Here is a 13519-nt window from a genome sequence, read left to right on the forward strand (position 1 = left end):
TCTGTGGAATTCAATCCCCATCGCATGCGTTTGTGTGAATCAGTGTTGGAGTGTATCCGGGTGCGTATGTCATGTCAGCGAGTGTGTTATTAAGTTACCAGAAAGTGTCGGAGGGCTAGGTCTCCTTCAGTACAATAGAGGCCATGGGGGAGAGTGATGACTCACAGGGTCTCAGGAGACGGAGCGGACGCATGGATCTGTGAGGAGACACGGACAATGGTGAAGGCTACAGATGGCACCGCTCTGAAAAGACTCGAACAGAGGGGATATAAACCTCCCACGGGGCGACGTATGGATGTCACTGCAAGGAGCTACTTCAGATGACATTGTTGTGTCCTCTCTGGAAGAGTCACTTCAGAACATAACACAAGATCTAATCTTAAAGGTATGATACACTGTAGGCTTAGGCTGAAATAAATCTGGAGGAAAGAGGACAGCGTGTACTGAACGTCCAGGTCTGTAAACAGTAAGCAACATGGAGGTTCATGCTGTTCTTAAGTCTCAGAGGTCAGCAGCCCAGATGTGCTCATCTCAGGCCTTCAAACAATCATGCCAGTGCACACAAAACTACGCTGCTGCTTTGTAGGGGGTGGGAAGAGATTTCCTGCAATAACACCCTTGGAAATAAAACAGAATCCACAGAGACAGAAAAACACAGGGTCAGATAAAGAAAGAAACAGTGTACGTGTGTTTCAAGCCTTAAACATTAGAACAAATAATAAATAAAGAATAATATCCTGGAGTCTTTTGTTCTCCTTTCTGTGATGACTTCTTCCCCTTGTTGCCATCGGTGCTCCAGATCTTCAAAAAAAAAAAAAGAAAAAAAAAAAAAGTCCGTAACCTCAGAGAAAGCTTTAACCTCAAAGGCAAAGCTTTTAGGTGTGTCTTTATGTTTAAATGGGTCATGTTGTATGGTCGACCTGACTGAGGGGGATGTCTCTTGAAAACCAGCCGAAAGAACGAAACAAAAGACAGAAACTGCTAGAGGTGGGATTCCTCTGAGTACACAGGACGATAGGTCTGCCTCTGTGTGTGTGTGTGTGTGTGTGTGTGTGTGTGTGTGTGTGTGTGTGTGTGTGTGTGTGTGTGTGTGTTTGAGCATGCATGTTTCAGTTAAGATCAAGTTCTCCCAGTGAGGAATCTGTCATCTTGTTACTGTATCTGAGCCTGATGCCACAGTTCCTGCAGGTCGCTGTTTTTGTCTTCATAATCAGCATACAAATTGACTTAAAGGGACAGTTCAGATTATTTGAAGTGGGGGCAGCACGAGGTTCTTCAGTGTGTTACTACAGCAGTTAGTGTTCACCATGCCCCCAGACTGGAGAAGCACTGCTGTGGACAGGGTCAGCACAAAAGATATTTTAGCCACCTAATAAAAGGTCCCTAATGAAAATTCAATAGCTCCCTCCTGCTCAACAAGACTCCTTTGGCAAAAACAGTAATTTTACCTTGCAGAACACAGGAGTTACTCGTTCACAGCAGCCTCGATCTGTTAGTTACTTTGTGTTATTGTATGACTTCTGTGAATCTGAACTAACTTTTTAAAACACAGAAGCCACACATAACACAAAACTAACTAATAAATGGAGGCAGCAGTAGCTCAGCAGCTACCATGTTCTATAAGGTTAAATTACTGATTTTGTCAATGGAGTTTGGTTGGTTTGAAGAGTGTGATATTTGGCTTACATAACGGCGGTTACCTGCTGGAACAGGCTGTCTGATGACAAGGTAGAGGCGGGGAAATATTCGAAATAAAGCGGACACTTAAAATGTTATTGATTCTTTTAGATGGGCATTTTTTAAAGGTGACTAAAAAACCCTGTCCACAACAGTTCATTGATTAACTCTCTACATCAGGACTCTTCATAAATACCTCACACTACATGATCCACTTCTGTTCAGTTCCAGTCCTATATCTGAGTTTCGGTTTGGGTGATACTGATACTATACCAAAACCAGCACTCTTTTTTCTTCATCGTCATTATTATTATATTAGTAGTGGTTGTAGTAGTAAGATTACATGAGACTGAACTGAACCTCAGTTTAGTAATGAAAAGTTCTGTTGATATAACATCTGGAAAGCTTGTGAAGTTCGTGTAATGTAATTAATGTGTAATGGTGTTCTTCAACCATATCAAGGCGCTGTAGAATTGTGGCTTGAGACTTTCACATGAGCAGCTGATAGGCTGACAGCCGTCATTTGCATCATTTTCCATGATGTATTGCTGACAGTTTACTATTTTATGTTCCAAAATGCAAATTTTGCTGCATGTGTCAAACACAGCAAGATGATGGACCCAAAGATACAGAAAGAGAAGTCTGCAGCGCTAGTTCAACAAAATGTAATAAAGAGAAGAAATGTTCAACAGTCTTACACTGAAGTGATGCAAAAAATCCAGAGTCCAAAAGAAGGAAGATGAAGAACACAAAGTCCACAAAAAAAAATCCAAAGACGGATGACACAGAAGGGCAAAGATGAACTGACACAGAAAACACGAGGACTAAATAGACAGGGAACTGATCAGACACAGGTGAAACACATGGTAATCAAAAAGGACAGGAAGTAAAGTCAGGGAGAGAGGAGGGAAGGACAGAACTACAAAATAAAACAGGAAATGATCAACAAAAACCCCAAACCATGACACATGTTTTTTTTTTGTTGTTGTTGTTAATGTCTGTAATGCGTTTGGCGGTTTATGGCGGCGTATGTCGGTCATTTTTGTGCTGGTTTATTGTTACACCATGACTGAGCTGTCTCCTACATTTCTTCACTCCAGCTGTACACACAGTAACCTGGATAGCATTATCCCTGTGCACTTTAAAATATGCTTAGGTAGAGAAAATGTGCTGCTCAACTCTCAGTTCACTCAGTTTAACATAATATTTAAAAAAAGAAAACATACATAACTTACAGGTGTATCAGCCACAACACCCATATCTGATTGGATCGGTCCCATCTCTACCTCACACAACCCCAATGCAACAATGCAAAAGTTCCCCTCGACAGCAAAGTGATGAAAGTTAACTGGGTGTCCGATTATGTTCTGAATGTTAACGCATGCAACATAAAAAGTAAGGAGCGAGAATGAAATTAAGACAGAAAGGCAGGGGGAAAAAAAAGTTGCTCAGAGATGCAGAAGCTGAAATCCACAGCAAAGATGGATGACAGAGCAGGGATTGTTTGTGGGAAACACACCTGCTCCACGGCTTTGAAGACTAGATGAAAGCATGCCCTCTAATTACAGCACGACACAAATATCAGTGCTTTACCTCTCTGGCCTGTGAAGGTGTGTGGAGTGATAAAAAAAAGACAACTACTTTCTCTCTCCTTCTCTTTTATTTGCCATATCTCACATTACTGCCACCCTTGCGAGTGGCGACCCCTCAAATTTGTGTGTTTTTGTGCTGTGCGATGAAGCGCCTACTGTATCTCAGCTGTGCTCCTGCGTGCAGTTAGTCGGTGAAATGTTCCTCCGAGTCTCAGTTCGGCCTAACAGGCAGGGACAGGAGAGGAGAGAGGGGCTGCGAGAGATCCCAAACTGGCTCTTCTATCCTTTCTAACACGATGCCTTTGACTGCTTTGTTTCGCCTTGAACGCATCTTAACAGACTCAGTGGATTCATACAGCGCGTGCAGTCGTGTTTAATGAAACGCTGGCGTGATGGACGTAATTAGACGGCTGCATATTATTGTGAATGTCTGCATTTATCACAACAAAGTGAGGTGAAGCGAAGAGGGGAGGGGGCGCGTGCGATATAGATTCAATCTCATTCTCAATCTGAGCAGAACCGATGCAACACTGATTTGCAACGATGCATGTATAAGGACCTAAATGCTTCTGTCCCTGCAACACTGAACTCTAGAAGTCCCAGATTCCCAAAGTCGTGCCATTTACCACCAGCACAATGGAACAAGGCTTAAGAGTTTCATCTTTTATTCATTAGGGCACTCATGACGAATTAAACAGACATTATCTAAGAGTCTGTGAGTCTGTGAGTTAGATAACATGTTAATCTCTATCTAGGATGATATGTTGTTACCTAAAGTGTTCCGAAATGTCCCTTAAATGCCAAGAATAAGTTTATTAATATGTGAGCAGTCAGGACTGTATGGCCTGGTTGAAATAAATCAGTGAGCAGCAGCAACAGATGGGAAGCTGCTACACCTAGTGGATTCATAACAGAACCGCAAGACCTCTGGGTCAGATGCAAGGCCTGTGTACTGACATGCTGATTATATCTCTGTCACATCTATTTACCGTTTCATGAAGTCAGAATTTCTTAATCAGAAATAACAGATCAGTTTTTTTTCACACACTATAACGGTGAAAATAAATGCAAAAAGCAGACAACTAGGGCTACAATTACTGATTATTTTTATTGTTTAACTAATCTGTCAGTTATTTTCTCAATTAATCGATTACTTGTTTGGTGAAAAGGAGCAACGATGGGTTAAATGCAGACAAATCTGACTGTATAATTGCACCTATAACTCAATATGTCACAGTAAAATTGACCTTTACCTTCACCTTTTAAGTTAACTAGCTGCCTGGAAGAAAAATAAGCACCACCTGTCTTCTGAACAGTAAAACCCAGAACCAGAAGCAGTTTCCAGCAACAACCCCGACCATTTTTTACACTGGAATCTAAAGAAGACAACAGTTACATGATGGCATGCTTGCTGTGATTCATAAAAAAAAAAAAACCACTGAGATTTCCAGTTTTAAAAACTCCCCCTCCAACCTCGCCAGCACATGTAAGTAAGCTGCACATGTGTAATTAACTCGCTAACATTAGCTGTGTTAATTTTTCATGTGTAACTTTAATATTTGATGTTATTGACATCAACTCATCTTGTAGTTAGTGGTCTCTTGGGATTTTAAAAGTAGAATCAGAATTTTTCTAAGCTGTAAACATGTCAGAAAGATAGTTGAGTCTCATTCGAAGAACATTAAATTCTGGGTTGATAAAATGTCTCAAACACAGCAAAATAATGAGAAAATAAGGAAATACAGGCACAGGACTGGATCAGATGCAGCCACAACAACGCACTTCTAGTGGGTCATAAATGATGACTGAATTGGACTAAGTTTATATGAGTCCATACATTGTTTCTTCGGAAAATGTTGCATATTATGCCTTTTTTGTTGTGCTTCAGACGGCAGTTAAAACTTAATGCCGTCTACATCAATCTTACTTTCATAATTGCAAGAACTTACACCCCAACATGGAAAGGAGCTTGTACTTTGAGTAATTTATTAACTAGGTACTTTTTTCACTTTTATCAGAGTCAGTTTTTATGTGAGTAATTGTACTTTCACTTGAGTATAAATTTTCAGCACTCTACTTGCAAACAGGGTGATCAGCTGCTGCATCTGTTGCTGCTGTCCGTCCATACTGGCCCTGAAGAGATCGCCTCCTAAAGTGACTACTACGTAAGAAATCTAAATGTATTCTACAGTTCAGCTTCAGTTCCAGCCGTTTTAGTGCAACATTTCCTATTTAAATTTATGGAGCATGAAAATGCTGTCCAGGCAAACGAAGAGAGGGACTTTGGCACATTTTATTTGTCTAATTCAGACTGCTGGAGCCTCATATTATCATGAGCTGAACTTTAGAAAGCATTTTTGCACAGGATGAGGTATGTGGATTTTTGTTCGCCATTTCCTGCACTGGAATCAAGTTAGAAGAAATCTATCCTCCTCTGAACTCTTTGCTCTTAGCTGAGGATGTAGAGCTGCATGACTTGAACCCTCATCGACTATTCTGCCTGTGAAACTTAGATTAGCTCAGTCACTCTTTAAATAATTCCTCAAAGCACATTTCAATAACAAATAATAATTCTTTTCGTTTATTCTGTGGCGATTTCGATTCCTTTTCCTTGTTTTTATATTTATGTATCTAATCATTATAAAACCTCTCTTTTTCTTTGGTCAGCTGCTTCACTTTAGACTGTGATCATTTTCCCCACTAAGGTTTCACAGTGCAAACATCTGAAACTGGGGGCTGGGGTTATTGGGCAATCAAAGCCATTAAAGACCTCACTATCAGCCTAATGCCAAGTTAATTTCAAAATGGAGGGGAGCAAATGGACTGTGAAATATGTGCTAATAGTAACAAGCTTTCCCCAAGTTTACAAAAGGGGAGCGAAAGAGGCCATATAATACCCGGCGCTGTTATCACTGAGTCTACACATATAATTTCACAGAGTTTTGGAGTCAGAATCCAGGGACAAGGACAATTAAACCAGCGACTGCGAAGGGACAGCCTGGTATACTGTATAATGCCGTGTTACAAAGTTCACAGAGAGACTGGGTTCATTTAAAGTATACGGTTTAAAAATACAGCTCACATCATACAAATAGATCTCAACCTCTGTGATATCCAAGAGCAATATGAAAACACATGTCTGCAATTAAGACGACGTGAGGTGTGCTATTTGCCAAAAACATTCATTCCTGCAAACATAATTTCACATCTTTAGAGGAAATTTGGCTGGATAAATATTCATTAAAGAAAGCAACACCTCCGCAGTCGGGCCACCCAGTTCAACATCCACCCACACAAAATGTACATCCTCCCCTTCATACATGTGAGGTGAGTCAGTGTACAGTGTGAAGCCTAAATACTCGGTGTGACTAATGCGTTTTAGTTCGTCGCACGCAGCTTTCTAACGTCAAAGTTTTCTTCATAATAATAATGAATAAAGTAAAGTTTTGAAAGGACGCAGTGATTTCAACATGTTTAGATAAAAGTTTGTTTGAGCTGCGGTGTGTAAGTTCAGTAAAGAACACTCCCTATGATTTAACACACGTTAACGTGTAACTTTGGTATTTTTCATCCTGATCTCTATTTTCCCATGTTTTGTGTCTACACGACTAACAAGGATATCAATTTTTGAGATTGGTCCAGTGTTGAGGGAGACCACTTCTGCCATCAGCCACGTTAGATTTGAAAATATCTGGTGAAACAGCGCGCACAGACACAATTTATTTTAACTAAACCATAGTTGATAATTGCTGGAGGGAAAGATGAGCCAAGACGGTGCTGATAAGTTGTATTTTGCTTCCTTTGCGCGATAAATCAGGTGTTTGTGGTCAAACAAAATGTACCTTATTCTTTAAAAAAAGGTCTGTCTCTGTAGTGACAACTTCCATAATGTTGTCAGACACTTAGAATAGAAATCTGAGACTTTCAGTGGCAAAAGAAGCATTTTTAGTGGATGTACAATCATCCACTAAACAACTGCTGAGGTCTCGCTCAATACTGGACCAATTTAAAAAATGTCATCTTCATCTGTCACTTAAACACAAAAACATCAGAAAATAGGGTCCAGATTGAAAATTGCTCAAGAACCCTTTAATACGTATTAAATGGAGAGTGAGTATTTTTTTTTATCTCAGTTTAAACAACGTTACAAGGCAGCAATAAAACATAATTTGCTTTGAGGAAAGTATTGAGGTTGTTGCATATTTTTTTTTTAAATGTGGAAAACTAATCATCTAACATAATAGAAGACACTTTAAACTCAAAATTAGCAAGTTTTGCTTACTTTCTCAGGCAAGAGGCTAAATCCAAACTAGAGCAGAAGAAAGTCCACCATGCTGGACTGGTGTTTTCTCCCCAAATATATTTTGACATGTCACAGTGCAAGAACACGTGTCAACAGTAAATGAATGTCACGATGACTCGGCCCACTGGGATACTTCAATAGAAGAAGCCAAGTTATTAGTTACACTTTCTTCTATGACTGGTGCCAGTGTCTGCTGTGGGAAATGACAGTGAAAAAAATCGATCTGGTGGAGCTGAGGGCGCTGCGAGCCTCGAAAACATCAGCCCCTGCTCTCAGATATAACGGATCTCATCTCGAGCATGTCTGTTCTCCGCAGAGATCTGATCAAGAGGCTTCCTGGCACCATCAGTGTGACAATTCCTAACTGCTCTGAGCAGTTGTGGGAAAAAAAAAACCCCACAGCTCGTGAGAACCAGAGAGCATCTCACTGGAGTGCACAAAGAGCAGGCAGCTGGAAGCCAGAAGCAGAAGGAGCTGAAACTCCCATTAAAGGCTGTATCACCTGACAAACGCATTTGAGCAAAGCTGGTGTTAAACCGCAAGAAGACAAAACTGATTAACGAAAAGCTTTAATGTAACGTGAAACACAACTTTTAAAAATGAAGATATGCATCATAGAAAAGTGAAATTACAGGCTATCATAAATAAATATGTGTCATTTGAAAATGCTTTGGCTTTCAACTAAGTATTCACTTCAACAGGCCAAAATGTCTCCAATTGCAGCCTCTTATTATTCTAAGAGGAGTCTAATATAACACATCTTTGCATATTCAAGGCTAACGAGTGAAATCTTTCATGAAATACAAGAGGAGTAGAACAAACTAATCAAGAGGCTACAATAAATGTAATCTGGTATTCAGGACAATAATCAGACACACGTGGTCTGATCAATATTCCCTTCATTATCAGTGACCTCTGCTGAATCAGCGTTGGCAAACAGTTAAGACGGATCTTTGAGAGGTCGCGTCCTTGTCCTTCTACAGAGTCTCTCACAAAAAGTCAAAGGACTTTTAGGAATTGTAACTTTAGACCAGTGAAGATCATGAAGTTTCAGCTCCATGTCAGGTCCTTAATCGAGTCTATTAAAAGGCGCATGACTTCATGAAACACTCAGACTCTTGTCCTCCTGCCTCAGGACAGGTGGAACAGGCTGTGGCCGACCTGTGAGGCGTACATGGCCAGATGTGCCGCAGGGAGGACGGGGCTGCAGCCCAGTCCGTAGAGCGCTGCCGCTCCAGCCTGCAGGTTAATACTGAGGGGGAAAGGGAAGGACGAGAAGCCCGGGTGGAACACAGCTTTGGGCCCGATGCCAGCCGCTACTTTGAGTTTCTCCACCTCTGCCTCCTGAAGCCTCTTGGCTTTTGCTCGCCGATTCTGGAACCAGATCTTGACCTGGGTCTCGGACAGGGACAGGGAGGAGGAGAACTCGGCCCGCTCGGCGATGGACAGGTACTGTTTCTGACGGAACTTCCTCTCCAGGGCCAGGAGCTGCGTGGTGGTGAAGGGGGTGCGAGGCTTGCGGTTGGTTTTGTGTTTCCTCAAGGAGCAGACTGCTGGACTGAGCTGCCCTGGAGGCCACGGGAAAAATATGAAGCAGAGTTAGATGTACAGTTAAAGGGAGAAAAAAAGAGTCAGAGATTTTGTAGAAAGATAGTTGATTGTTGAGTCTCGTTCCCACGTCGTCAAATACCGACACTTTTGGTTGATTGTTGAGTTCCATTGTTTTGTTAGTCGCTCAGTCCGAGCCGCCAACTCGGTCTGTACCCGACTCAGAATTTTCTCAGCTGAATCAGATTTGGCTGTTCAATACAAAGATTCAATGATTCATTCTTTTTATTTCGGTTCAGCGCCACACCTAGCTCCTATATTAGTCTACATGAGTATGTTTTACCTGTATGAGCCTTGTTTTAATGCATTTTTCAATAATTTTCGATGCGAAAACATCAGATTGTGCAGGGCAGGTGACATGCTGCAGTGGCTGATAGTGCATCACCTGCGCTCCATTTCTACCTCTCTTCTTCGCATCCAGTTAAAACCCAGTTAATTTTGTGGTTTGTGGTAATTTAGAGACTCGGCCTGTAAAGTTTACAGCCTGTCATGCTGTTGCATTGCTCTGAATACAATGACACCGCTAAAAAACAGGAGCTGAAACTTGTTTACTGACCACTTAATTCACCGTCTGTCATCAGCGAACCAACACAGCATGTAAATAAATGCACCGGCTAATATAAAACTATACTTATGATTACCCTTATTTATACCATATACCATGAATTTTTACCAACACAAAACATTAGTATTTCACAGACTAAGCTATTCTAGCTAACTAGTCTGCCTCTATATGACCTACGTAAGTTAATGAGACCATCTGCAGAAGATCAGCTGTTCCTGTATATTTATTCTTAATGTCTGCCATCAGGTTGGATTTGCAGGCAAAGTTAAAGCCAGTTGTACGTTAGCCAGTTAAAAAAGAAGGAGGAAATTTTTTATTTAAATAACTGCATTTTTTACTGTTATATTTTGTGGCTACTACAGTGGAAACACTGTAAACAAGTGCATCCGAAATGAACACATTTCTTGTAGTAGATTTAATTTTAAGCATAATTAGATTTATAACACATTGGTTTATCATCATCATAATCATAAAGTGCAGCCCCTTAACAGACAAAACATGAAAAATTAAAGAAAAAAAAAAACTATAAAATTACAATAGAATTTAATATTTTATCTTCCTTTTCCCTCATTCTTCCTTCTCCTTTCCTTTAAGAAAATTGACTGAACTTGTATATTGATTCATAAGCAGCACTTATTAGACTCATGTCTATCTCTCCCTTAATGCATCAGTTATGGACTGGAAAATTATGGAAATTTCTGCCTCAAACTTTTCTTATCTAAAACATGTTGCATTGGCTTCTTCCTTGTGTGATTTAAAGCCGCGTTTCCCAAACTTTTTCATGTCACACGCCCCCACAATAGATGCACATTTGCCTCTAGTTTTGAGAGACTTTTGTTTTAAGGACTCCCCTGTAAATGATGTTTGCAAAAATGTGATAAAAGTTAAAATATTATGTTTCTCCTTTAGCTGGAGACCTCTAAAAACCCACTGAAGGACCCCTGCTGGGCCACTAACCCCAGTTTAAAATTTAAGGCACAAAGCTGTCCGTCTTTATAAATCATTACGTAGCATCACTTACTGGGCGGTGTTGACACCTTCATGGGGCTGGGTATCCAGGGCGCACAGACTCCGCGCTCCGACGGCTCTGATTTGACGGATATGAATTGTTTGGTGAACTGATCTGGCCTGCTGTGCGCCTGATGATCGGTCACATCGTCCGTCGCGTTCAGCGGCCTCCTGTCCGACATGAGCGCCTCCACGCTGAACGGGAGGCTCGACACCTGCGCCGCGCGCTTCTTGAGCCGCGGCGGCTGTTGAACATCCTCGTCCGTGGAAAACTCGTCCCTCCAGTCTCCAGGGGAAGACATGCTTTCTTGTTTGGAGCAGGGATCGAGATCTAATTCCAGCCCAGAAAACACATAACTTTCCGTCACGGAGTGCAAACACGCAGCGTCCACACGTCGAGGAAGTTGACACAAAGTTGACAAAGTTGGTGCTGGAAAAACTGTGGGAGGAATTTTCAGCCAGACGCGTCCTGCTCCGGGAGCTGCAGGAAAACTTGTGATTGGACAGAGTGTTTGGGGATCCCTGTGGTGCCACACCCCCAGCTAGACCGGAGCAGAGGTTCTCATTTTGTTCTCAGCCAAGGATCTTCTATAAGATATAAAATATAACAGGGACCTCCTCTGAGTAGCCAATTTTTACACTTCTGCTTTGTAATGTGAGTGAACAGAGAAATATCAGACATGTATTAAAAATATTTGGACCATTTCAATACAGAATGCACACACACACACACACACACACACACACACACACACACATCAAAAGTGTGTTTCACTCTTAGTACATACATAAAATAATTATTTTATATAATATACAATAAAAATAAAATCTAAAATAGAAAAATAAAATCAGTCAAACATTTCAGTATATCTTCTTCCTTTTTTAAATTATTTTTTCTTCATTGTAGATTAATACTCACCAAAACTATGAAATATGTCATTATTTTGTAAGCAAAAAATGTGAAAACAAGGCAAAATGTTTTTCCTTTTTATTGGTGACTCACAGTTTTCTCTTACGCACCTGTTGACCTACAAGTGTGCAAAGGTTTTTTGCTCTTTTGATATTTTTCTTCAAAGTAGTGAAACTTTATTTTGATGGCAGCTTTGCACACTGTTGGTATAATCTGCACCATTTCTTTAAAAATAAAGAAAAACGCTGAATGAGAAGTGTGTCCAGACTTTTGACTGGTACTGTATAAAGTATGATTAATACAAAATACAAAATTGTCCTGATAAATAAATAATGGTTGTTAAACTAGCCTGCTAGATTAGAACATCATTTATGAATTATTTTGGATTTAAAAATGTAAATATTATTTGTTGAACTATGCAGCCTTTTGTAAAATGTGTTTGCTTATGTAGGTCATGTATTATGTTTAATAAAAGTTTTCACAGACCCCCTGGCAGAGAGCCATGGACCCCTGGGGATCCCCGGACCCCTGTTTGAGAACCTCTGGACTGGACGGCCGGCCATCAGCCTCATTCAGCACTGATTACGCAGGGAGAAGACTGCTTCTTGAAAACAGCTCACAATGTTTTATCATAATTACTGACAGTAACAGAGCATATTTTATGCAAACTGCCAACCTCTGCCATAAAAGCACAGGAAAATCGTCCTGCTCAAGGTCCTGAATTAATGCAATGGAATTTTGTTTGAGACTGAGGTCTGGTATTTTGAGGGTGGAAAAAAAAAACTGCTAATCAATCCTCTGTCTGCTAAACTCTCCTCCATCCTGCAATTAGGCTGCTGGATTGTCCTGGCAGTGTCTCTTCCAGGATGAAAAGCATCAGTGTGACATGTGAAGAGCTGTACTTCCACTTAACAAAAGCTGACAGAGCTCCTAATTCAAGCCCCGACTCGCAGGACCTGACGCACCAATTGTGGGAGTAATCACAATGGTAATCAATAAGAATCATGGTGCTTTTAAACTTCTCATATCAACCATACAGCAACCACACACTTAAACGTGAGAGTCAGTTTGGGAGACGGATTATGGTTTTGGGCAGGCTTTAAAATGACTGTCATTACATTGTTATTATTAACACCTTGTAATTAGGCCTGTGGAATCCGGTTCTTTTAAGCAGGATTTAACGGTAATGATGGAAAATTACTACCTTCCTGAGGTGTGTGGCGCCCGCTGCGATTAGGCCCAGTCTCTCTGCTCTGTCGGTGGAGACAGAGGCGTCTCGTGCCTGTTTGAAGCTCATACCTGTAGGGCTCCGGAGTATTAGGGAACATCATGAGAGGTACAACAGCAGTTCTACCCTTCCTAAACACAGCCTCTAACTACTCACTGATGAGGTAAGGCAATGCAAAGTCTTGAAAACCAGCCAAAAGGGGCATGGATGTTAAAACTGACTTAAAGGAATAGTCTGGATTATTTAATGAGGGTCTGTAGAGGGGCTTATCCATAGTCAGTGTTTTACCTACAGTAGATGGTGGTTCAGTTAGAAGAAGCAGAGTGGAGTAAATGAACTGTTGTGGACCTGGCCAACAACAAAATGTATTTTATCTGCTTCCAAAAAAAAAGGTTTACCTAAAAAAAATCAATATCACTTTAAGAGTTTTCTATATTTAGAATGTTTTCTCCGCTTTACTTTGCAGACAGGCAGCTTTTTCTGAAGGGGAAACGGCAATTGACCCTTCGCTATGCCGCACCTCCAAGCAGCAACTGACCAGTCATAGCTTAGCAACCGTTCCTAGGGCTGTCAAGCTTTCCATTTCTCTACGTCTTGAAGGTGTGCAGGAGGCTCTGAGAAGAGTGAT

At 40.9% G+C, this 13519-nt stretch overlaps 1 protein-coding gene across 1 annotated transcript; it reads right to left on the bottom strand.

The window, feature by feature from the left end:
* Positions 1 to 8125: 8125 nt before the first annotated feature.
* On the bottom strand, positions 8126 to 11446 carry LOC146326381 (homeobox protein MSX-2-like). Its single transcript, XM_084718337.1, has 2 exons — positions 10767 to 11446; positions 8126 to 9140 (listed from the first exon to the last, which is right to left on the bottom strand). Exons 1-2 carry the CDS (start codon positions 11053 to 11055, stop codon positions 8704 to 8706), a joined length of 726 nt encoding a protein of 241 aa, XP_084574463.1. The 5' UTR covers positions 11056 to 11446; the 3' UTR covers positions 8126 to 8703.
* Positions 11447 to 13519: the final 2073 nt, after the last annotated feature.

This window comes from Lutjanus erythropterus, chromosome 5, assembly GCF_056507025.1.
Source record: "Lutjanus erythropterus isolate fLutEry1 chromosome 5, fLutEry1.hap2, whole genome shotgun sequence".
NCBI lineage: Eukaryota > Metazoa > Chordata > Actinopteri > Lutjaniformes > Lutjanidae > Lutjanus > Lutjanus erythropterus.

Coding starts and splice junctions, on each gene's coding strand:
- LOC146326381 (XM_084718337.1), bottom strand. CDS start 11,055: ATGTCTTCCCCTGGAGACTGGAGGGACGAGTTTTCCACGGACGAGGAT. Junction 9,141..10,766: donor GAAGGTGTCAACACCGCCCA/GTAAGTGATGCT, acceptor CGTGGCCTCCAG/GGCAGCTCAGTCCAGCAGTC.